This window comes from Peromyscus leucopus, chromosome 10, assembly GCF_004664715.2.
Source record: "Peromyscus leucopus breed LL Stock chromosome 10, UCI_PerLeu_2.1, whole genome shotgun sequence".
NCBI classification, from domain to species: Eukaryota; Metazoa; Chordata; class Mammalia; order Rodentia; family Cricetidae; genus Peromyscus; species Peromyscus leucopus.
Genome location: NC_051071.1, coordinates 76,728,827 through 76,753,826, shown reverse-complemented (window position 1 = coordinate 76,753,826; position 25,000 = coordinate 76,728,827). Strand labels below are relative to the sequence as shown.

The 25,000-nt window shown below is 37.3% G+C and overlaps 1 protein-coding gene and 1 long non-coding RNA gene across 2 annotated transcripts in view; both read left to right on the top strand.

The window, feature by feature from the left end:
• LOC114701773 (albumin-like) overlaps positions 1-9,328 on the top strand; it is a 191,297-nt gene extending 181,969 nt beyond the window's left edge. The window contains exon 14 of the mRNA XM_037209142.1: positions 9,263-9,328. Within this exon, the coding sequence (XP_037065037.1) occupies positions 9,263-9,304 (42 nt within the window). The 3' untranslated portion in view covers positions 9,305-9,328. The remainder of the gene's footprint in view (positions 1-9,262) is intronic.
• On the top strand, positions 493-3,060 carry LOC114689538. The gene is made up of 3 exons (XR_003733926.2): positions 493-541; positions 1,642-1,699; positions 2,612-3,060. It is a non-coding gene; the product is annotated as an uncharacterized LOC114689538 (long non-coding RNA).
• Positions 9,329-25,000: the final 15,672 nt, after the last annotated feature.

The following is a 25,000-nucleotide window of genomic DNA, read 5'->3' as shown; positions in this document are numbered from 1 at the left end:
TCTCATGTAAATTCTTTATTATCAAAAGATAAAAGCATATTTGGAATGAGAAATACGTGAAATTCAGTTCTTAGCTTTTAAAATACTTCATGTTCCCATGCAACGGCCCAAACCAAATATTTTCAAATGGGCGACAGAGAGCACAGTAAAGGATAATAGGTTTGAACAGTTTAAACTCCAAAAAACAGTTTACAGTTTATGTAAAATTTGATGTTTTACATAACTTTCATGAATTGATAAAGTCTTGTGGGGGGAAAAAACTGCAGAGAGCAAACACACACAAGGGATTTGGTCAAACAACTTTATGGCAAAGATTGTATGATTTTGTAATTGGGGAGGAACCAATGAAATGTGAGCTGAGTCTGGTTAATGATCTAAAATTATTGTTTAAAGAACTATATTAGAGCAGATTTCCCTCCACACATCTCACCTTTCCTGTCAAACCCAGGAGCATCTGGCCCAATGAAGTGGGTAACCTTCCTCTTCCTCCTCTTTGTCTCAGGCTCTGCTTTATCCAGGGGTGTGTTTTGCCAAGATGCACGTAAGAATTTTATGTTTTTACTGCTCTACTTTTATCTTACTTTCCTAATAATGGAAGCCTTGCATTTTGAAAGAGTTAAGGTGCCGAGGATAATTTTAAGAGCCATGCCATATTGCCTGCCTGAGTTAAGTTTCTGTTGTCCAGTATTGAGCCACCAACCAGAAACTTTTGACATGCCTGGACAAGATGTGAGTTATTAGAAAATAACTTAACATTTTCTTATCTTTCTGCTACAGTGACCATTAGTAACAATGTTTTGTGGTTAGGTTGCTTGGTTGGGTTGCTTGGCAACTCAATAGTCCCCTGACCTTTTCCCAAAGAAAGTTTCCTGGTCTGCTTACTATAGAACCCACATGAGAAAAATAAAATTTTGCAGCTTGATCAGAACACTGTCTTGCTGCCAATTCTTTGTGTCTTTTGTCCCTTTCATTTGCCATTCCCCCTTCTAGGGTCTCTGCGGAAGGTCCCGCTGGCTGGAACATTAAGGTTTCCTTTAGTGCTTATTTCTAGACTTTGATGATATTTTGCATCTGAGAACCCTTGTGTGGCTGTATTATTAATATACCTTAGACACCTTAGGTGAAAATAATGAGGGGATTTTTTTTAAGTTTAGTTTTATATTTCTTTTAATTTTGAAGACATGCTAGGCTGAGTGACTTAAGCTATACTGAATACAGCTGAAGCCAGAATCTTCAAAGTCTCAAAGGCCTGTTTACTCTACTATGCTATACTGAAAACTAAACGTGTGTGTTGTTAATTTTATACATGGAGCTTCCATTTGTATTTTCTTTCATTTCAGATTGTCTTAGTAGATGCTTAGAGACATGATAAAAGCATTGACTCTTAGGTTTGAATGCAAAGCTATAAACACTTAGACAGTTGTAAAGTAGTATTCGTGGGTAGTTCTTTAAATGTAGAAGGAAGGAGTCATTGGCAGATTCTTTTTTTTTTTTTTTTTTTTTTTTTTGTAGAGATCAAAGGCCAGTCTCTTAAAGTAAAGGAATAGCTTAAGTGTGTGGAAAAAGAGTGTGAAAAACAACATTATACTTAGTTGTTTTCATCCATCTTTAAATATGGTTTTTGTCTCCCTGTTCCCACAGACAAGAGTGAGATTGCCCATCGGTTTAATGATTTGGGAGAACAACATTTCAAAGGCCTGTAAGTTAAAATGTTGAAAGTCAATTTAATGTTTCTGGTAGTATTAGTTCCAGCACTAAATTGCCTTTTTTCCACCTTGAGCTTGCAAAATTGTAGGGCAGCACTGTCCAACAGAAATGTCTCTGTTGATGGAAAGACTGTGGACCTGTGCTGAGCATATGGCAGCTGGGGGACACATGGTTACTGGGCACTTGAAACATGGCAAGTCTAACTGAGGAGCACACATTCAAATGTTATTTAACTTTGATTGAATATATCTATCCACTTGTGGCTAATGGCTGCTTTATTGGAGGATAAGATTCTAGGGCCCACATTAAACTTGTAAAGAATGGAATCTTAGTGTTCTTTTTGGGAAGGTCTATAACTCCTTGAGAGGCTAATTTGCTAATTCTTTACACAACAAGATCCCATGGTATATTGAGAATATTATTTTGTCTTTTTAGAACTGGGGATTCACACATGTGAAACAAGTTATCTCTAATTAAGTCACATCCCCAACCTCCAAAATGTTTTAATGTAGTGAAAATAAGTATTTTTAAAAGGTCAGCAGTGTCATATACCTTGATTAACAGAGGTATATGGATTAGAAGAGAAATAACTCAAAGGAATTACATAATGTCTAACTTTGATAATGAAATGTATTTAGAACATAGTTTGCTTGTTTGTCCCAAGTTCATAAATCTACTGTCATACATATGCATCTATACTTAAGCACAGTAGGAGTCCATGTTCTTTTTGCTTGTATAGGCACCTCTTCCTGGTTATGCCTCAGGGAAGAGCTGACAGGAATAGGCTTTCTAGAGGGTTCTAAGAAAGATACACAAAATATGGATGGTCTACACGTACACAATTGACCATTTAGGAAAGCCAACTACTTCATAGTAAAGTTTTATTTCTATGTCTGTTTTTCAGAGTCCTGGTCACCCTTGCCCAGCATCTTTAGAAATGCCCATATGAAGAACATGTGAAATTAGTGAATGAAATAACCAAATTTGCAAAAATATGTGTTGCTGATGAGTCTGCTGCAAACTCTGACAAATCAATTGTCAGTACATTCTGATTTTGAGGATCCCTTTGCCTCTTTTACATAATTCTGAGTATTTCAAAGGAAAACAAATACTTTCTCCCATACCTAAGGCCCAGGAAACACTGTGGAAGAGGGGCCAGAATGATTGTTAGAGCCAGAGGAACAGGGATTTTGCTATGAGATTGTCTCCTAGTAATGTCACAAGCTAGACTCAAAAAGTCTCACCAACATGACTGGCCAAATGTGAGCTTAAGAGTGACAACACAACAGACATGCCAGGGTGGATGAAAGACCCCAAGGCCTAAACCTACACAAAGACTTCAGGCAAACAAGGATGCTGAGAGAGGGAGAAATTGGCTTCTCCAGGGAAGAGAGAACCAATTGGTTAATTCAATACCAATGGTCAGCCCTGAAAACATGCGTACAAGTAACATTATCCAGCCTAACAGGCTATATTTAGGAATATATATGCGTATAGTACACATATATGTATGTAACAATTTAATGAGAAATGAGGTCATAGATCTGAAAGAGAAAAAGGGGCATATGTGGGTAGATTTGGAGGGAAAAAAGGGAAGGAGGAAATGATATAATTATATAGTAATCGCCAAAAATAAAAGGAGTGATAAAAGGTTATTAAATGATCAAAGTTGCAAGCAAATGGAGACATTCTATCTATTCTCACAACTTATAAAAATTCTTGGAGGCTACAGATAGAAGTTACAATAATGTTAATGGCAATTTGTTATTTGTACAATTTCTTTTCAAGCTCTAAAATCTGATTTCTGTTCACAGAGGCAAATAGTAATAGCATGCTTTTATGTATTGATTAATTTTTTTGTGTTTTTTTGAATATCACAATTCACGTCTTGATAATAATATTGTCCAGTCTACAAGATTGTGCATTTATAAAGTAGATCTTGAGAAGTTGATAGAGGTGAAATCAGAAAAATGATAATAATTTGAAAATTTGTCTCAATGTTTTTGTTTTAAATTGTCAAAGAATGTAGAAGGCTTGATGTTGTCTAACAGAAGACAGGCATTTAGATCCCATTGTTTATAAATACCAGGAATCTCATTTTTAATGATTAAAAATACAGTCACAGTCAGGGTAATTAATTTACTTAATTTATTTTCCCTCAATCAGAAATTGACTGTTTAATGTCTGGATAATAGAATTCAGCTATCAACCAAGTTGGAGTTATTACTTTGACTTTTCTTACAACTCTAATTCTGTCCCTAATCTCATGTGTTTGCTCCACCCTCTCTTGCTTTTATATCATGTAGCTGAGTCTGGGAGCATCCTTTAATATATAAGTCAAGAATAATGTGCCTGCCCCTCTAGCACCTCTCTTGTTTGTCAACAATGAATCAACACAACAGGAGAGAAAATGGAGATGACAGACATTGTGCATATTCTCTAGAGACTGTCAGCAGGAATTATCATCACTGAGTCATCCTTAATATCCAAATTCTTAAAGCCAATCAGGTCAATAAATATAGCAACTCCAAGATGAAACAACACACTGTTACATGGGCTATGGTTGGTTCTTACAAAGACAAGATAGATGTATCAGAGATATAGAACTGAAAATTACTTTTGAAATAACGAAGATCTTGGCTTTTGACATCTTGCCATAGAGCTTAGAGGCTCTCTGCTGGAACAATTTCTTGGCAGAAGGATTCATAATTTAAAAAAAAAACTCTCTAATTCTCCAGAAGTTTGGGAAATTTTCCCTCCACAGACCTTTAGAATTCAGAAAATTTAAAATTAAAGGCACACACCTTTAATCCCAGCACTCGGGAGCCAGAGGCAGGTGGATCTCTGTGAGTTAGAGGCCTGCCTATGCTACAGGAAAGGCTCCAAAGCTACACAGAGAAAGCCTGTCTCATTCTGTCCCCACACCAAAAAAAAAAAAAAAAAAAAAAAAAAAAAGAAAAAACCAAGAATTCAAGAAAGTATGTCTTAATTAAGACAAAAGTTGATGAGTCTTCATTTCGAGATAAGAAAACACTTTCATGTCATGATGTAATTTAACCTCATGGATCCTTTGATTTAGTGTGTTGTAACAGTATAAAATCTAAAGCCTGCTTGAGGTCACATTGCTAAGATGAGACCAAGCCAGAGACAGAAGCCAGGTGAGGACTCAAAACTGATGCCCCTTGGACTGCCACCTCTTTAGGAATTCCTCTTTGGTTTTAATTTTATGAGGCATTTGCTTTCCACGCACCACCCACATTCTTTCAGTAGATTCTGCCAAAGGAAAACATAACTATTATGTCAGAACTAGCATTCTAGTAAAGCTAGTTGTTGTAACTAGTGAATTTTTATAATTTTCTTCATGTCAGTTAGTTTTGAACATCCTTGTTATAAATGGTGTCTTCTCACTGCTTTCTTACAAATAAAATATGATAATAAGTCTTTGGTGGCAAATTTTCTTTTTAGGATGGTAGTTTATACAAGCCAGAAATTCCCCAATGCTGACTTCACAGAAATTAGCAAATTGGCAACAGACATTACCAAAGTCACCCAGGAGTGCTGCCAGGGCGACCTGCTTGAATGCGCAGACGACAGGGTTAAGAGTTGTTGCATGCTCACAGTCACTGAGTGGATGTGTTTGCCTGCATTGGTGAACACTGATGGTGGTTGACATGGTCTCTGGGCTCTCCTTTATTCTACCAAGTTTCCTTGTTTTGTGGCACTTTCCAGAAACAAACAAACAAACAAACAAACAAACAAACAAAAACAGAACAAAACAAAAAACAAACAAACAAAAAACGCAAAAACAGTATTTTGAATTGTTACATGACCCAAAACTCCTCTGTTCAGCTACATTCTGAGGAGGCTTACATAGAAAGAGAACAGTTACACATGTAGATTTATAAGATGTTTTGGGGAGAGAAGCAGGGCTGGAGACCTCACAGATTGGAGAGGCTTTTAAAGAATGACGCCCTAATCCCTCCATAGTCTTTCCCCTAATTAACTGTGTGTTAAGTGATTAAATATTTGCTGTGACCTCAGTTTCTCCAAAGTTGTACTATTATCTCCTTCACTTCCCCCTTCAAGAGATTAAAAATACAACCCCATCTTCTTCTGCTATGATAACCCTGGAAAACCCAAGATCCATATGTTACGTATGTAAGCAGGACCCGTAACTCTGCTCATTACTCATTATTTAATTATTCCTCATATTTTAATGAGTTATTTAGTTTTAAAATTTGTAACTTGATTTTGGAGGAATACTTGGAAAAATAGCACTAAATTTTATGGAAAAAAACAACCTGAAGTCTCTCAGTCATAGAAACATAATATTAATAAACAATCAAAGCAAATTAATTTAAATAAATAACTTGATTCTGAACAGTCTCTCTTGAATCTAATTGTTTTAGTCACAGCATCTTGAGTCTGCAGGCTCTGAAGCACTGTGTGGATGAGAATGTGTTGAAGAAGCCGCTTTGGTGGTGTATGGTTTTGACTGGATGAATATGCTTTACCCACGTAACAGAGGTGTGAGGGAAAATGTATCAAAGATGACTTCTCTTAAACATTTCTTTTCTCACAGGCAGATCTTGCCAAGTACATGTGTGCAAACCAAGCATCTATCTCTAGCAAGCTGCAGGCTTGCTGTGACAAACCAGTGTTACAGAAATCCCACTGCCTTGCTAATGCAGAACATAATGACATGCCTGTTGGTCTGCCTTCATTAGCTGATGATATTGATGGTGGTCAAGTGTGCACCAACTATGTTGCAGCCAAAGATATCTTCCTGAGCAAGTGAGGAGATGCCTTTCCATATATATATATATACAGGGTCTCATGGTGTAGCTCTGACTGTCCTAGAACTCTCACTATGTTTACCAGGCTGGGATTAAAGGCATGTGCCACCATGATGTCTGGGTCCTTTCATAGTTTTGGCAGAGCTGAATAAATTAGGAAGCCTCACCAGGCTGTCTTTGGAGTTACCATGACTTCTGTGGCTCTCAGTAAATTGTTCACCCTTGTCATTCTCAGCCTTTAAAATTTACCTGAAAAGTATGTTAAGTAACTTAAAATATTGTTATGAAATCATCCATGCATTTAGCACAAACTCAATGTTCCTTATTTCATATGGATATTTCTGGAAATCTTTAGAAATATTCCATTAATATATAAATTGTATGTATCATTCAATCATTCTTATAACCATATTTCTTAAATATCTAATGCATTTGAACATATTATGTATCATTTATTATCTCCTTACCTGTCCACCTGTATCTATCCATCTCTGCGATGACAGGAAGGATATAAATCTATCTATCTATCTATCTATCTATCTATCTATCTATCTATCTATCTATATGTGTGTGTATGCTTATGTATATATATATATACATACACACGTGTCATATTGATGTTTATATGTATATGTGTGTTTTATATAAATAAATATCAATATGAAACTATTTGTTTCGTATTTGGTTGAAAAGACCAGAATGTCACCCTGTGGCAAGGCAGGATACAATTAATAACAAATGACTATATGTTTTCAGTAACTGCAACAATAAATTTTATCTTTTTATTAGGTTATGATTGTACTCTTTGCACTAAATAGTACTTAATGAAAGATTTTACTCATATGTAGAAGAAAAAGAAACTTTTAGTATTGTCTCTATTTACCCATTTGCTGACATACTTTGTAGACATAATTCAAAACAAACTAGATATACAATAAAAATAACTATGAATCAAGCATTTAATATGCACCAGTCTCTGTGTGCTTTGACAGTGTGCCATGTATTTATCTCAACCTACCTTGTAAGAGAGATGCTATCTTTCTTTCCCTTATATATGGAGGAGGTAAATGCACTGATAGTGTTAATAAGTTGCCCCTGCAGAACAGTAAAATACAGCGTGGTGGGAAAGCTGAACCTGGGAAGAGTTATATCTGGGTCCCAAGTTCTTGCTGCTCAGTTTTCTGCATGGAGCTCATTCCAGTGCAGGACACTTGGAATGTGAATCACTATTGAAATTACTTACGTGAGTCTATTACTTGCTCATCTATTTAATTCAGTGTATGTTCATCTTCATTAGGTTTTTGAATGAATATTCAAGAAGGCACCCTGATTACTCTGTTGCCTTGTTACTGAGAATTGCTAAGAATTATGAAGCCACACTGGAAAAGTGCTGTGCTGAAGCTGATCCTGCTGCATGCTACGGCAAAGTGGTAGGTTTCCATAGGCCAAGAGCACAGCAGCTCCTGGCAGCACTTCCTATAAGGAGAAAGGAAGCGATGGACTAATGAGAATTGACATATGGGTCAATTCAGATATTCTCTTGAGACGTAGGGAAGCCTGAGCTCTTAAAGTTATTAATCATTATAGGATCAACACTGGATAAAATGTAAGGAAACCTCAAATAATCACTCTAGAATGGGAAGGTTTGAAGAAAGGAAGGAATCCTTACTTGCACAAAATCTTTACAATCATTTTCATACTCGTGAGAATAAAATAGAGTAAATTAAAATGCCAACTAAAAGAGATTTAACTTAGATTAAAAACACTTAACCCAATTAAAAAAAAGAAAAAGACAATTACTAGTTTTAAATACTTTACATTGAATTGGATTGTTTTATATTATATACAAATTATATATATTGAAATTGATATTGTTAGAAAATGCTATATGTATATTTTTAATTGTACTTATACCGTTCATTTAACAATGTAATTCAATTCTCTGATCCTTGAATGTTATTATTACCAACTATTAGGATATAAAGAAATGAAAGCTAGTAGTTAGACATTATAATAGAACTTGTAGTCATATTAGGTATATTTTCAAGATTGAAGATATATTTTAGATAGACAGATCATCTTCAAATCCTTCAGAGATCTAGAGATATGGCATTTCAAATGTTTTAATAACTTAGAAATTGTTTTCTTTTTTGTTATGACTATGCACTTTGATATGTTCAGTTTCCGTTTGTGTGCATTTGGTCAGGTTGAGGCTTAGACACTCATATGCTGAATAATGTGATCAATCTAGATCGTGTTCACTACAGAACTGTAATACAAAATGACTTACGTAGCTCTTAATTTGTGTGTCCTACCAGACTGTAGCATATAAAATGTTCATAAAGGGCATTCAATTCCAAACTTATGACACTTAAGAACATAGAAACATTTGTAAAGCCCAGAATCATTAACTCATTTAATCCTTGTCTTGAAATGTTACACTTTGGACTGACTAATATCACACGTGAGAGGAGAACATTTACAATTACATGTCTGAATCATTTCACATTTCCCCCATGCCCTAACAAGAGTTTACTTTAGTCTTTTGGATACAACAGATATCATTGAGCTTTGTTTAAGAATTCTAGGAGAACTGTAATTAAGTGATGCAAGGCATGTGAATTTACAATATAATCACTGAAAACGGTGGAGGTGCAATTTCTAATAGTCTTTCTAGTATTTTTCTAAAATCTATCATTGTGTGTGTGTGTGTGTGTGTGTGTGTGTGTGTGTGTGTGTGTGTGTGTGTGTGTTTTCAGGGCCCAAAACTTGTTGTTGCAAGCCAAGCTGCCTTAGCCTAAAAACATCACAATCACAAGCATGTCAGGTAAGTGTATTTGGGATTTTTTTTTTTTTAAAAAGCAATCATACATTTTTCCTAAAATGGCTAAGATTTGCTGACAATTTGGCAAGAGCCATGTAGACTAGCACCTGCCACCAATCTTAGGCCCTCATGTATGTTCACCGATTTGCATTCTATTTGCATATAAGAAAATGAATACATAAAGGTCTAGATCAATGCAATTTACCCAAGGGGCATCCAAACTAGGGAGAGAAGGAGCCAAACTCGAGAATTCACTCCAGAGCTGAGGACTTAATCATGGCTCTGTTCTGACTTACATGGTGCACTACATGGAGTCACACATGTTAGTCCAGTCAAGGGTGGCCTAAGAATAAAAGTGAAGCCATATGAAAGAACATTTTTTTTTAGTCAAAACAATTGTATATTGTTGATTCTGCAGAGTTTGAGCCAATATTTCTGTAAATTCATTTCACCAGAAAATACATTGGAGCTGTTTTATGGGAGTTCCTGTTTCATAATAAATGATCTGCTTCCAAATCTCTGATGTGACATATGCCAAGCTTTGACAGAATTTATATTCCTGTTTCAAAACAGCTCCATTTGAAAATGTAGATAATTGAACAGAGCTATGATGATAAATATTGTTTGAAATATTTTGGAAGAGAATTTAAAAGTAGACCAACAATGGAATAAGGTAGCAAAATAAAATAGTTTCTCCACATGAAATCACACACACACACACACACACACACACACACACACACACACACACATATATATATATATTGTGTATTCACTCAAAGAACCTACATATATAGGATTATTTCAAAATTATTTCCATTTTAGAAGGAAAAGGATATTTCGTTGCGTTCTGAGAAGGCAGCTTTCATTTTTAATAAATTAAGGAATAAGTAGGTCTTGAGAAATGGTGAGAAATCTGTCCTGACTTGAGGGCCTTGATGGGACCAGTGAGGAAGATCAGGTGTCAGAAGAGGCAACAGTGTGTCATCTGTCCCTGAGTGAGGGAGGTGACCTAAATCTAGGTCATGCTTAGGTTGTCTAGACCAGTGAAAATTGCAAAGAGAATTTAAGAGGTTCAAAATTTCTAAAAATAGTTTTGGAAAACATATTCCATTTTTAAAAGACACTTTTTGTTTTTTAGTATACTGCGAGAAAAGGAGAGACAAAGACTCAAGCCTTACTCACCTTTTCTGTTGGTGTGAAATCAACACCCTAAGGAACACAAATTTCTTTAAATATTTGACTTCTTTCCTCTGTACTACAATAAATAAAAAAATGACTGTATTTTCCAGGACTGTAATTTTCAAAGGCATGCTCCCCCTGACAGCCTTGTAGGCTCTGAGAAATACTCAGGTGCTCTTCATCCCCACAGCCTTGTAGGCTCCTGGAAACACTCAGTTTTCTCTCTTCTTTTCCTCAGCAGAGGCTCTAGCTCCTTATAGGCAACCTGATAAAAATAAATGTTAAAACTCTCCCGAGTTGTGAGCAGTGAGCATATAAACTAATTTCAACATTATGAGAGTTCTGAATGAGAGACTAAAACCTTATGAACCATGGCTTTGCTTGTCAGTGGAACTCTAAGAATGAGTTGGGGACAAAGGAGACAGGAATGGCTTGAAAGGTGGCTCAGTGAACTGATAAAGTAAGTGATTCAAGAAAAATTTACTACAGTTCAGGTTGATATCATAAAACCTCAAGAAGCAATGTTGGAAGAGGGGACTGGGTGATCTGGAGGGATGCTGAAGGACACTGGATTGATGAAGAGGGGACTGGGTGATCTGGAGGGATACTGAAGGACACTGGATTGATGAAGAGGGGACTGGGTGATCTGGAGGGGTTCTGAAGGACACTAGATTGATGTAGCAGAAGAATTGGGTGGTGAAAAATCTGTATTAAAATTTTGAATTTATATTCAATGCTAGATTCTTCTCTCTGTTCTAGGGGGCGATTGCTCACATATACTCTGTTTTATGAATTTTGTAGACTTACCCAAGTATTGTCTATGAATTTACATACATAGTAATTCATATGCATATGAATTGGTTTCAAATTGTGCATATTATTCTACAACCAGCTCTAGTGATCCTTTATAGTTTCATTTAAAGCATAATACTTGAAAAGATGAGGAAATGTCTGTAGCAGGAATCTTAAATGGTCTTATTAATTAAATCAAACCCAAGGCCAGTTTTTGGGGTGAATACTGGAAAATCAGAGAAGCAGAACAAGTCACAGCTTCCTCACCTCACCAATTCCTCAGGTGATCCTGTTTCCTCAGACTGGATGCCTCTGAGTCCTCATCCAGAATGGTTCTCAGCTGAATTGCTGCTAGAAGCCTGAAAACTTAACCAGCCAAATGCTTAACCAGGCTAAATGCTTCTAGTTTCTGGCCCTCACGCTTTATATATATCTTTCTGCTTTCTGCCTCACTCCCTGGGATTAAAGGCTCGCTTGTTGGGATTAAAGGCATGAGTCACCATGCTTGGCTGTATTTTTGAAAACATGGATTTCTGCCTCTGGAATGCTAGGATTAAAGGCATGTGCTACCCTGCCTATCCTCTATGTTCAATATTGTGGCTGCTCTGCCTCTGACCCCAAATAAGTTTATTTGGGTGCACAATATTTTGGGGAACACAATACCACCTTATTTCCCCTTTTTTGTCTAAAATTTTAAAAAGCTTATAACTAATACAAGAAAAATTATATCCAGTAAATATATACAGTATACACAGTCAAGATTACATTAACGATGTCTAGTCCATTAACATTTGACAGACTCAGACAAAAAACTCCATTAAAATATAACAATGTCCAGTCCAATAACATTTGATAAACTCAGAGAAAAAATTTCACTACTTATCCTGTTTGAAACGAGTAGTTCCTTTTTAAATATAGATTCAATAATTGACCTTTTTATCTTATCATATCCCTATTCTATCTTTTTTTCTTTTCATAATAGATTCAGTAGTCTACCTTTTGTCATTTTTATATCTTCCCCCTTTTCTTTTTAGTGTAGATTCAGTGATCTACCCATTTATCCTATTATTTCTTTATCTTTTTTCTCAGAGTAGATTCAATTATCTACCTCAAATCTATATTCTCTTTTTCCTTTTTCTTTCTTTTTTTTTCAAACAAAAACTGTACCTAGAGTTTTCCTGCCTGGCCCACAGTCAGGACAAATCTCTGACACCCACCAGTCCCACAGCCGCTCAGACCCAACCAAGTAAACACAGAGACTTATATTGCTTACAAACTGTATGGCCATGGCAGGCTTCTTGCTAACTGTTCTTATATCTTAAATTAATCCATTTCTATAAATCTATACCTTGCCACATGGCTTGTGACTTACTGGCATCTTCACATGCTGCTTGTCATGGAGGTGGCTGGCAGTGTCTTCCTTCTGCCTTCCTGTTCTCTCAATTCTCTTCTCTGTTAGTCCTGCCTATACTTCCCGCCTGGCCACTGGCCAGTCAGTGATTTATTTATTGACCAATCAGCAACACATTTGACATACAGACCATCCCACAGCACTTTCCCCTTTTTTTTCTTAAAAAGGAATGTTTTAACCTTTACATATCTCCAAAGTCACCTTTGTATATTCTGGAATTTGGGCGTAGCTTCTCTTACTACTTCCTGCTGGGAAGAAAGAAAGAAAATTTTAGGATTATGGAGTAGTCCATGAGGGTGTATTGTCTCAGCCAGTTTCCTTGAAACAGTTCTGGATTTTGGATCATCTGGGCCATGGTATCATTGGAGACCTTTCAGGGGGTCTTGGTTGGTCAAACCTGATATATCTTAATCTGGAACAAATCCATAGCCTCTGGCTTTCTGTGGAAACAAAAGCAGAGCCTCCTTTCCAAAGCAACATATTCTTAAATCCAAATTTTGAAGTCAAAGTATCTCTAAAATATACATATTTGCTTAACTCAACAGCTTTTACAATCAAATGTCTTTCTGCAGTTAAGAATATCAAAGACAACATAATCCAGATTCTCTGTGTGATATCCATCTTTATGTGGCTTATTTTTATATTAATTTTACTGTCTTTTTACAGACTTCATTTTTTAAAACTATATATTTCTTTATATAACTGTATATATTCCTTTTTTTGTCGCTTTCAAGCCTACGCATATTTTACACACATTGTAAACTATTCCATCTGAATCTGTCTTATTGTGAATCTATTGCTTTAAACTGCAGCATTCTAAGATTGAAATGGTGCTGTGGCTGGTGGCTCTGCCCACTTCAGCTTCCCAACATGGCCGTGGTACATTTACCACCAGCTCTGGGAGCCATCAACTCTTAGAAACAGTGGGTCTATGCTTTTATCAAAGCAGCATGTAGCCCAGAAAACCTTTTTTTTAATTTTTTTTTAATAGTAAAGGCTAAATCCACCACACACCATGTTATGCGGCTTACAGAACCATCTGTGTAACTCAGTGGGAATAGATCAAGCCCACATGTCACTAACCCACCATAGAGTAGCTCAAGCCTGTATGAGACTTGAAGCAGGAACCTGGTTTTGGCTCATTTAGAATTGCTTATTAAATATTCTCAGGTTGAAGGTGAAAACTCAAGCAGTTGGGCGCCATTTGTAGCTGGAGTTTTCTCCAGTCCTGCCTGGCCCATGATTAGCACAAATCTCTCTCACCCGCCAGTCGCGCAGCCACTTAGACCCAACCGAGTAAACACACAGAGACTTATATTGCTTACAAACTGTATGGCTGTGGCAGGCTTCTTGTTATCTAGTTCTTCTATCTTAAATTAACCCATATCTATTAGTCTATAAGTTGCCATGTGGCTCGTGGCTTGACGGTACCTTACATCTTGCTTTTCATGGTGGGTGGCTGGCAGCGTCTCTCTGACTCAGCCGTCCACTTCCCAGAATTCTCCTCTTTCCTTGTCCTGCCTATAATTCCTTCCTGGCTACTGGCCAAACAGTGTTTTATTTATTAACCAATAAGAGCAACACATTTAACATACAGAACATCCCACAACAATTCTGCTCCACAGTGCACTCTTCCCTGAGCCTCCACTTCTCCTGCTTCCCATAGAGTCAACATCTGAAACTAACGAGCCCAGGTCAGCTCTGGTTTTGCGAGGTCAGCCTTTGGAGGATAATTCCCATCTGTCTATCATCTAGCTGTTTGTCTCTGTATTTTGCTTCTTGATTCAGAAGGCTGAGCTGCCAGAATATTGCAGGCCCACTGGTGTGTGTGTGTGTGTGTGTGTGTGTGTGTGTGTGTGTGTGTGTGTGCTTCATGGATTTCTTCTTCATGTATCATTTGACTTTCTCCCAAGGCTATTTTTTTTTCACTTTTGAGAATCAGTCTTACTATGTAGCTAGACTGGATTGCAACTTGTGGTCCTTCTACTTCAGACCCCTGGATGTTGTAATTACAGATGTGTGCCACCATACTTGGCAATTTCTCCCTTCTTCATGACTCACAAATAATGCTCATAGGTGAGGCCCTGCCTGGGACCTCTATATTCTTTAATATATAACCATCTAATAGATATATGCTCTTAGAAGACTCGAAATGCCTGAAATTTAACATGTACAGACCCCACCAGTCATCTTGCTATATCACTGGTTTTTCGGCCAATGATTTCAACCACTGAGTAATAGTAGGATATCCTGATGGAAGAAGCCCTTTCAGGCCTGAGAAGATTCTTGAGGTTGTTGTTTGGAGAGGGAATTCCATAGTCACGGTTCTTCAATCATGGTCTAGCAGAGGAGGAAGACAGATGTTTGATGGGCACATATTATTGGTTTTGTTGACCTCTGGGGAAGTATAAAGCTGAAGAACAAAGGAGATTTTCTAACCTATTGTAGAGAAAGGATTTTCAGGCCGGGCGGTGGTGGTGCACGCCTTTAATCCCATCACTCGGGAGGCAGAGGCAGGTGGATCTCTGTGAGTTCGAGGCCAGCCTGGGCTACCAAGTGACTCCCAGGACAGGCACAAAGCTACACAGAGAAACCCTGTTTCGAAAAACCAAAAAAAAAAAAAAAAAAAAAAAAAGAATTTTCTTGTTAGGTCAAAGGCCAATATTATTCTTGGTCTCACTCTAGTATTTCCATAAATGTCCATGTCTACACCATTGACAGGATTCAAACTCTTGTCTTCTGTTGCTGGGATTATTGCATTAATTCTCTGGCCACTTTTCCTCATACATTACTCTTGTCTTTCTAACCGCTTCCCCGCATTGCAGCTGGGGTAATCTTTCTGAAGAATAAATCAGATTAAATCAGTGAGCAAATGAAGCCATTCAACAGTTTTTTAATACAAGCTGAAATGTTTACTGTAGCGAATATGAGACACAAAGCTGTCTTCTATACAACCACCCCATCTCACACCAGCAACCCCACAGAACCCTGTGTTGACCTTTCTTAGTTGTTTTTTTTTTTTGTCTTTTTCTGCTCTTCTTTTACCTTAAAGACTATTTTCCTTTACTGTTTATGCTCATTAAAACTTTTTAGCTTTCATGTCTGACCCTCAGTAAAACCTCTCAAGCTCCCAGGCCAATGGTGTTCTCAGTAATGGTTGAAGCAGGAATACTGTTTTATCCTAATTATCTGTGTGATCTCTTTTATCAGTCATTATTAATACATAATTCTCCCAGACATCTTGTTGTGTTTTAAGGAATATTATCCTTTGAAGGAACGTGTACTAGTAAAATAACCACATCCCCACACTTAGCTTGGAAACCCAAATAACTGAAAGTTCTGCTTTTCTTTTCCACCGGCCAGCTTACCTTTAATTTCTTTCCTAATATTCCCACAGGAAGTTCCACTCTATCTATGGTGGGACTTACTTCTTTGATTTGCTCTTTGGAGAAACTTTTGAAATGACCTCTCTTCACATCCTCCTACTTCCCACAGTGTTCTGTCTGCTCATGACATTTCTCTAACCACCCCACACCACAACCTCCCAAATGTTGCTCCATAAACACAAATTTATCCAGTGAAAGCACACTCTAAATTGTATAGTCTTCTGAGTTGCATGGGTGCTGCAGAGGTCGCATCCACACATCCTTAGACATGAGATCGCTGTCTGGGTCAGAGCCTCTGCTCTACTATCCTAGCTACCCCATGTGTTCTCCATGCACAGTGTCTTGCAATGGTGCATTAAGGCTGCACTGGAATTACTTTCAGGGGTCCACCTGTCTCTTCTCTTGGATGGTGAGCTCCTTGAAGCCTAGAGTCTTATTCATCTCTTATTTTTGTATCTTATTCAGAGTATCCTCACAGTCTGGAACACAGCCTGTGTTACAGTGTCCACTCAGTATCTGTTGAGCATGAGTAAAGCATGGGGTGACACTACTTAAAATAAGAATGAAGCGTTACTTTGTGTCTTGTGCTTTGTCAGCAGGAAATTGTGCTCTTAGATACCATCATTCCTAATGTGCTTATCTTGACCAGTTTCCCATGTAACCACAGAAAGAAATTTGGACTGATCAATACAGCCATTTACCTTTAAAGCAGTATAAAATGCCTAACTTACATACTTTTAATATGTAACTGTAGAAAGAGTATAGATATAGTAGAACTATTGAAATGTCAATTATATGCATTTTAGCTACTTATTTAGGCTATTGGTGTTAAGAACACTGGTGCAGTCACAACTATTAATAATAAAAAAAAAAGTTATTATAACTTGGTTTTATGACTTTAAGTTTTTCATCCAAGAATTCTTTTAGATTGTATTTGGAAAACATGCAGACAGACTGTGACGACATGTTTAGTAGTGTATGTACTTAAGCCTATATTTTATCTGTAGCAATAATTATCAACAGTTAGTAGTATCTTTTTTATATGCTCTACTTGAGATCTACGAAAAACAGATAAGCATGTAGGCATTAGGTATATTTTTCTTTAATTGGAAAGACATTACATATGAAAAAGTGTTTTATTAATACATTTTATAGAAGCTTAGCCACCTTTAATTTCTTAAAAAAATATTAAGCTGATTTTGATAGTGAGGAATACTTGAAAAGCAATGATACAGTTTAGTTTGAACTAGCTCTCCAGCTTGGAATCTCTAATTTCATGTATCTTTTCTACATTTCTAGATATCGTCTCATTCCATAAGACCGTCACATAGGAAGCACAGAATCATAGATTGTTCAAAGTGGGAAGACCTTAGGGATAATTTTATCCCAGTTGATTACCATGGCCTGGAGACACTAACAGAGCACAGGTCCAAGGCTGTAGCAAAAAACTGAAATCGAGATGAGTTAAAGGGCAGTTAGTAACTAAGAAATTGGAAGGAAATATTAAGGAAATTTGGGTGACATAGGCATAAATTCCAGGGCTCCATTTAGAAGAAGGAAGGGCAGAAAAGCACATTTTTGCCATTGAAAGTATGTGTAAAAGATATTGAACCGATAAAAAAATTGAAAATAGTAATTTCGTGGCCATGTAATATATATTTTACAGTGAATTAATGAAAAAATGTAGTTTAAATGTATACAATCCTGCTGTATAAAGTAACTGCTCTCAAAATGCATTTCTCTTTCAATTTTCTCTTCCCTTCTTCTCCCTGTTTTTAAGTATTTGTTTGTTTGTTTCTAGCCGAGTCTCCTGTAGCTCAGGTGGCTGAGCATCAGATCACAGGTTTGCACCACTGCACCTAGCATTTCAGTTTCATTCCATAGGTACCAATTATCCAGTGGTGAAGATGCCAATGTCTATCAGCAAAAGTACTTGTGTAGAATTAGTTAGCAACACAGGAAAGTGTTGGTGTAGATTCCCTCTGTCCAGCATAGCCATCCTTGGCTGGCTTCTTATTCTAACTGCTACTGTATTCCATATATATGCAGGGCTTTGATTGATAATTTCAGAGTACAGCCAATACTTACCTTAAGATTTTTTCTTTTGTTTTTTTAATAATTTTTTCCTTGTAGCAAGAACGATGTCAAAATAACCCAAATAACTGTGTAATGATATCCTCTTAAGTCATGAAATGCTTTTCTTGGTAGAAATTTCATACCTTGAAAATAAACATGCAACATTTGACCATTCACAATTAGCAACCATGTCAGGGCACAGTCATTGAGAACATTGGGTTATTTTCTAAACTAGAACTGCACAAAAAATATGATTTGGCAATCTCACTTTATTTTATTTTCTGGTCAGTTAATCTTAACAAAAATGAAATATTCTTGTATCATCACTGAATTAAGCATTTCTTATTATCTTAACTATTCCAATTACATCAAAATGAGAACATCTAAGCATAAGTAATTTACTAAGCACTTCTTGTTTCCCTCACAACTGTTGTCTCCTCCCACCCGGCCCTTACTCAGCTCACATTTTCTAATCTTAGTAAATCATAAAAAAGGGACTGTGAAGTGTAACCCCAAAGGGACAGAGGAGGGAAGGGGATAAAAGATGAGGGACAGAGCCACAGCACCTGGAAGACAAACAAGGTACTGCCATGGCTGTCATCAGTGAGCCAGTTCACACTAGAGATGTGAAGTGCTGTTTTCATCCTTAACTACATATGGAGAAATATGTGTGTTATAAAATGAAGGAATTGGCAATGTCAGGGCAGATGAGACTGCCTGTGTTACCATTTCAAAATAACCGCTGTGATTTTCTTCTCATAAGAGCTATTTCTAAAGGGAACTGTCAGGGAGATCCAAACCAGAGAAGTCTGGTTGGCATTTGAACTTTACCAAGGCCATGACAAGTCTTGTTTTTAGGTATGCTGGCTCAAAAGAACTTTTATTTCCACTGATGGGGTGGATAAATTCTTCCTGAAACTGTAGAGACTACATTAAAACAAAGAATAAAGTATTAATAGGTGGTTGCTGAACAGGCCACCTCTCACCTTTCTTTTAAATTTTTTTCTAATTTAGTTGAGTAAAAATAGTTCATAGACTATGATGATATAAGGAAGGACTTAATTATCATATGAAAACTGGAGATCGTAGCCACTGAGATTTTCTCTGAGGCATTGCAAAACTCTTATTAGTGAAGAACATTACAGTAATGATCTTGTGAGTTCTCTGGACATTGGTTTTTAATATGACCTAGCACCAGAATACAAAGTCTTCCAAAATTCCATTCCCAAGACTGTTTTTGGTGAAGAGGGGAGGGATGTGAGAGGGTAGGGTAGTAGATGGTGAAAATCCAGTATGTATATACAGATGACATTATTGGAGAACAACATAAAATGCTATCTAAATCTAAGCGTTTATCCTATTGGTTCATTCTGTTCTGTTGCATTTTGTTAGCAGGCATGTGCATAGGCAGCGAATTAAGGTCATTAATAGAGCAGCATAGAGCAGCAAAACTTTGATTTTAGGAGTGTAGATGAGCATAAAATCAAAGACGATGACTTTCTCTACATGGTGCAGCTTGGTATATAAATAGCCTTACATCAAGTTCGCACAACTTTCTGTACTACTAGGTACCTACCATATCAGAACATTCTAGATAAGTCTAAAAGTTGTGGATGAAAAATTAGAGCATTCACTGGTATAATGGTTACATAGCCAAACCAAAGAAGTTCAGGATCCTCTGTGCACAGTGATTCATTGTGATTGCTCAAGCAAGAAGACAGGGAAAATGAAAGTGCACTTCACAAAGCATTGAGTGTAACACAGAAATAAAATACAAATATTCAAAGCACTTCACACCAAGAAATACTTGAAACACCAATCTCAACATTTACTTACTTATTTATTTTGTGTGAAATGATTTTTTATTTAATTTTTTTATTTTATGTACCAACCACAGATCCCCTTCTCCTTTCTCCTGCTCTCCTCACCCCTGCCTAAGCCCCCTACCTCTTACTCCCTCCTCCATAAGGGTGAGTTCTCCCACGGCAGGGACAGCAAAGCCTGGTACTTGCTGTTGAGGCAGGACCAAGCCCCTCCCCGCTGCATGAATTGTCAGCTAGCTGTCCCATCATAGGTAATAGGATCCAGAAAGCAGCTCAGGCACCATGGATCGATCCTGATCCCACTGCCAGGGACCCCTCAAACAGTCCCCGCTACACAACTGTCTCCTGTATGCAGAGAATCTAGTCCAGTCCCATGCATGTTCCACAGTGTTGGTCTAAAGTTTGTGAGTTTCTATGAGCTTGGTTCAGTTTTCTCTGTAGATTTCCCCATCATGATCTTGACCCCCCTTGCTCCTATAATCCCTCTTCCCTCTCTTCACCTGGACTCCTAGAACTCAGCCTGGTGCTTGGTTGTGGATCTCTGCATCTGCTTCCATCAGTTACTGGATGAAGGCTCTATGATGACAGTTAGGGTACTCACCAATCTGATTACCAGGATAAGCCAGTTAAGACACCCTCACCACTATTGCTAGTAGTCTTCACTGGGGTCTTTCTTATGGAATCTGGGACTTTCCCTAGTGCCAGGTTTCCCCCTAACCCCATATTGTCTCCTTCTATCAAGATATCTTTTTCCTTGTTCTCCCACTCTGTCCTTCCCCCAGCTCAACCATCCTGTTCCCTCATGTTCTCATCCCCCACCCCCTAAACACTATTGCCCCCCAATCCCCAGTTTACTCATAGAGATCTCTTCTGTTTCCCCTACCAAGGTGATCCATACCTTCTTCCTCTTAGGGTCCTCCTTGTTTCCTAGCTTCTCTGGAGCTGTGGGTTGTAGTCTGGTTATCCTTTGCTTTACATCTAGTATCCACTTATGAGTGAGTACATACCATGGTTGTCTTTCTGAGTCTGAGTTACCTCACTCAGGATAATATTCTCTAGTTCCATCCATTTGCCTGCAAATTTAATGATGTCATTGTTTTTTATTTTTAGCTGAGTAATAAATACTCCATTGTGATATGTACCACATTTTCTTTATCCATTCTTCAGCTGAGGGGCATCTAGGCTGATTCCAGGTTCTGGCTATTATTAATAATGCTGCTGTGAATGTAATTACTATCAAAAACATCTTCAAAATGTGATGGACACTTTCCGAACAATATCATGAATACACATGCTGAAGTAGGGGGAGGGCTGAAAGCATTCCTACTAAAATAAGAAGAAAGACAAAAGTTCCTACTGTCTTTACTCCTATTCAAAATGGTGCTTGAAATCTCAGTCAAAGCAAATAAAACAAAAAGGGAAGAGGATATGGGTATGAAAAGAAGCAAGACTATCCCTGTGTGCAGATGTGGTTCTAGAGAGAGAAGACCCTGACGACTCCATTTGAAAATTCTTAGATCTGAAAAACACTTTCAGTGAGGTGCAGGATAGAAAACTAATCTACAGCCATCAGTAGGCTGCCTGTAGACAGATAACGTGCAAATCAAATCACGAAAAAAAAAACCCATTCTCAGTTGACTTAAAAAAATACCTTGCAATTAACCTAATCAAGGAAATGAAATGCCTTTACAGTGAAAAATTTAAAACACTGAAAAAATAAATCGAAGAGGACACTGGAAGAAGAAAGCCCTGTATGCTTATGGATTGGCTTTGAAGTCCATCGACAAAGGAAATGGAGAAGGAAAATGAGGGATATGCACACACTGGATTTTTTCTCAGCTATAAAGCATGAAGCTACATTGTTTTCCAAGGTTTGGCTACAACCAGAGACAGTCATGTTGAGTGAGTGAAGTCAGTCTTAGAAAGACAAATAATGTGTTCTCTCTCATTTGTGGTTCCTAGATTTTATGCAGATATACAAAATCAAGTATGTATATATGACAGAAAAACAGAAGTGACACCATCTAGAGGAATAAAGGAGTCCAATGGGAGGGACAATAAAATGGATAAGAGGGCAATATCAAAAAGCAACAGGCAGAATAAACTCATATTTTACTATATACTGATACAAAGATGTCCTTACATAAGTCAGAACATTGTACAATGAAAATATGTCCATGAAACATACACACACACGATAGAAGGAGAAGAATACCAACTCAACAGCACAGAAAATATATTCAACAAGATCATAGGAGAAAACTTTCCCAACTTAAAGAAGGAAATGCCTATGAAGATACAAGAAGCCTATAGAACACCAAACAGACTAGATCCCCCCAAAAGTCCCCTCGCCACATAATAATTAAACAACTAAACGTACAGAATAAAGAAAGAATATTAAGAGCAGCAAAGGAAAAAGGCCAAGTGACTTATAAAGGCAAACCCATCAAAATAACACCCAATTTCTCAATGGAGACTTTGAAAGCCAGAAGGACCTTGACGAATGTAATGCAGACACTAAGAGACCATGGATGACAGCCCAGACTAATATACCCAGAAAAAACTTTCAATCATCATAGACAGAATGAACAAGACATTCCAAGACAAAGCCAGATTTAAACAATACTTATCCACAAACCCAGCCCTACAGAAAGCACTAGAAGGAAAATTCCAACCTAAGGAAGTCAGATACACCCTCGAAAACACAGGCAATAGATAAAGCCACAGCAGTAAACCCCAAAGAAGAGAAGTACACACACACTACCACCAAAAAATAACAGGGATGAAAAATCACTGGTCATTAATGTCCCTTAATATCAATGGACTTAATTCATCTATAAAAAGACATAGGCTTACAGAATGGATATGAAAGCAGAGACCATCTTTCTGCTGCATACAAGAAACACATCTCAAATTCAAAGATAGACACTACCTAAGAATAAAAGGCTGAGAAAAGACTTTCCAATCAAACGGTCTTAAGAAATAAGTGGGTGTAGCCATCCTGATATTCAGCAAAATAGACTTCAAACTAAAATCAATCCAAAGAGATCAAGAAGGGCATTACATACTCATCACAGGAAAGATCCACCAAGATGAAGTTTCAATTCTGAACATTTATGCCCCAAATACAAGGGCACACACATATGTAAAAGAAACATTACTAAAGCTTAAACCATATATAAAACTCCACACATTAATAGTGGGAGATTTCAACACCCCAATTTCACCACTGGACGGATCTCCCAAATCGAAACTTAACAGAGAAATAAAGGACTTAACTGATGTCATGACCCAAATGGACCTAATAGATATCTATAGAACATTCCATCCTAACAAAAAAGAATATACCTTCTTCTCAGCACCCCATAGAACCTTCTCTAAAATCGACCACATACTTGGCCACAAAGCAAATCTCAACAGATACAAAACAATTGGAATAACCTCCTGTGTTCTATCAGACCACCATGGTTTAAAGTTAGATTTCAACAACGACAAAAACTACAGAAAACCTACAATCTCATGGAAACTGAATAATGCTCAACTGAATCACCAATGGGTTAAGGGAGAAATAAAGAAAGAAATTAAAGACTTCCTAGAGATCAACAAAAATGAAGACACCACATACCCAAACTTATGGGACATTATGAAAGCAGTGCTAAGAGGGAAATTCATAGCACTAAATGCCCACATAAAGAAGTTGGAGAAATCTCACACTAGTGACTTAACAGCACACCTGAAAGCTCTAGAACAAGAAGAAGCAAAGTCTCCCAGGAAGAATAGACACCAGGAAATTATCAAAGTGAGAGGTGAAATCAATAAAATAGAAACAAAGAGAACAATACAAAAAATTAATGAAACAAAGAGTTGGTTCTTTGAGAAAATCAACAAGTTGGACAAGCCCTTATCCAAACTAATCAAAAGACAGAGAGAGAGAATCCAAATCAACAAAATCAGAAATGAAAAGGGGGACATAACAACAGACATTGAGGAAATCCAGAGAATCATCAGGTCATACTTCAAAAGCCTCTACTCCACAAAACTGGAAAACCTAAAAGAAATGGATAATTTTCTGGATAGGTACCACATACCTAAGTTAAATCAAGACACATAAACTATTTAAATAGTCCAATAACCCCTAAGGAAATAGAAACAGTCATTAAAAGTCTCCCAACCAAAAAAAGCCCAGGACCAGATGGTTTCAGCACAGAATTCTACCAGCTCTTCAAAGAAGAGTTAATACCAATACTCTTTAAATTGTTCCACACAATAGAAACAGAAGGAACATTACCAAACTCCTTCTATGAGGCTACAATTACCCTGATTCCTAAACCAAACAATGATGCAACAAAGAAAGAGAACTACAGACCGATCTCCCTCATGAACATTGAGGCAAAAATACTCAATAAAATACTGGCAAACAGACTCCAAGAACACATCAAAACAATTATCCACCATGATCAAGTAGGTTTCATCCCAGGGATGCAAGGGAGGTTCAACATACGAAAGTCCATCAATGTAATACACCATATAAACAAACTAAAAAAAAAAAAACACAAAAAAACACACAAAAAAACCCCAAAAAACCCCCACATGATTATTTCACTAGATGCAGAAAAGGCATTTGACAAAATCCAACACCCCTTCATGATAAAGGTCTTGGAGTGGTCAGGAATACAGGGAACATACCTAAACATAATAAAGGCAATTTACAGCAAGCCAACAGCCATCATCAAATTAAATGGAGAGAAACTCAAAGCAATTCCACTAAAATCAGGAACGAGGCAAGGCTGTCTGCTCTCCCCATACTTATTCAATATAGTATTTGAAGTTCTAGCCGGAGCAATAAGACAACATAAGGAGATTAAGGGGATACAAATTGGAAAGGAAGAAGTCAAGCATTCCCTTTTTGCAGATGACATGATAGTATACTTGAGTGACCCCAAAGATTCCACGAAGGAACTGATACAGCTTATAAACACCTTCAGCAACATAGCAGGATACAA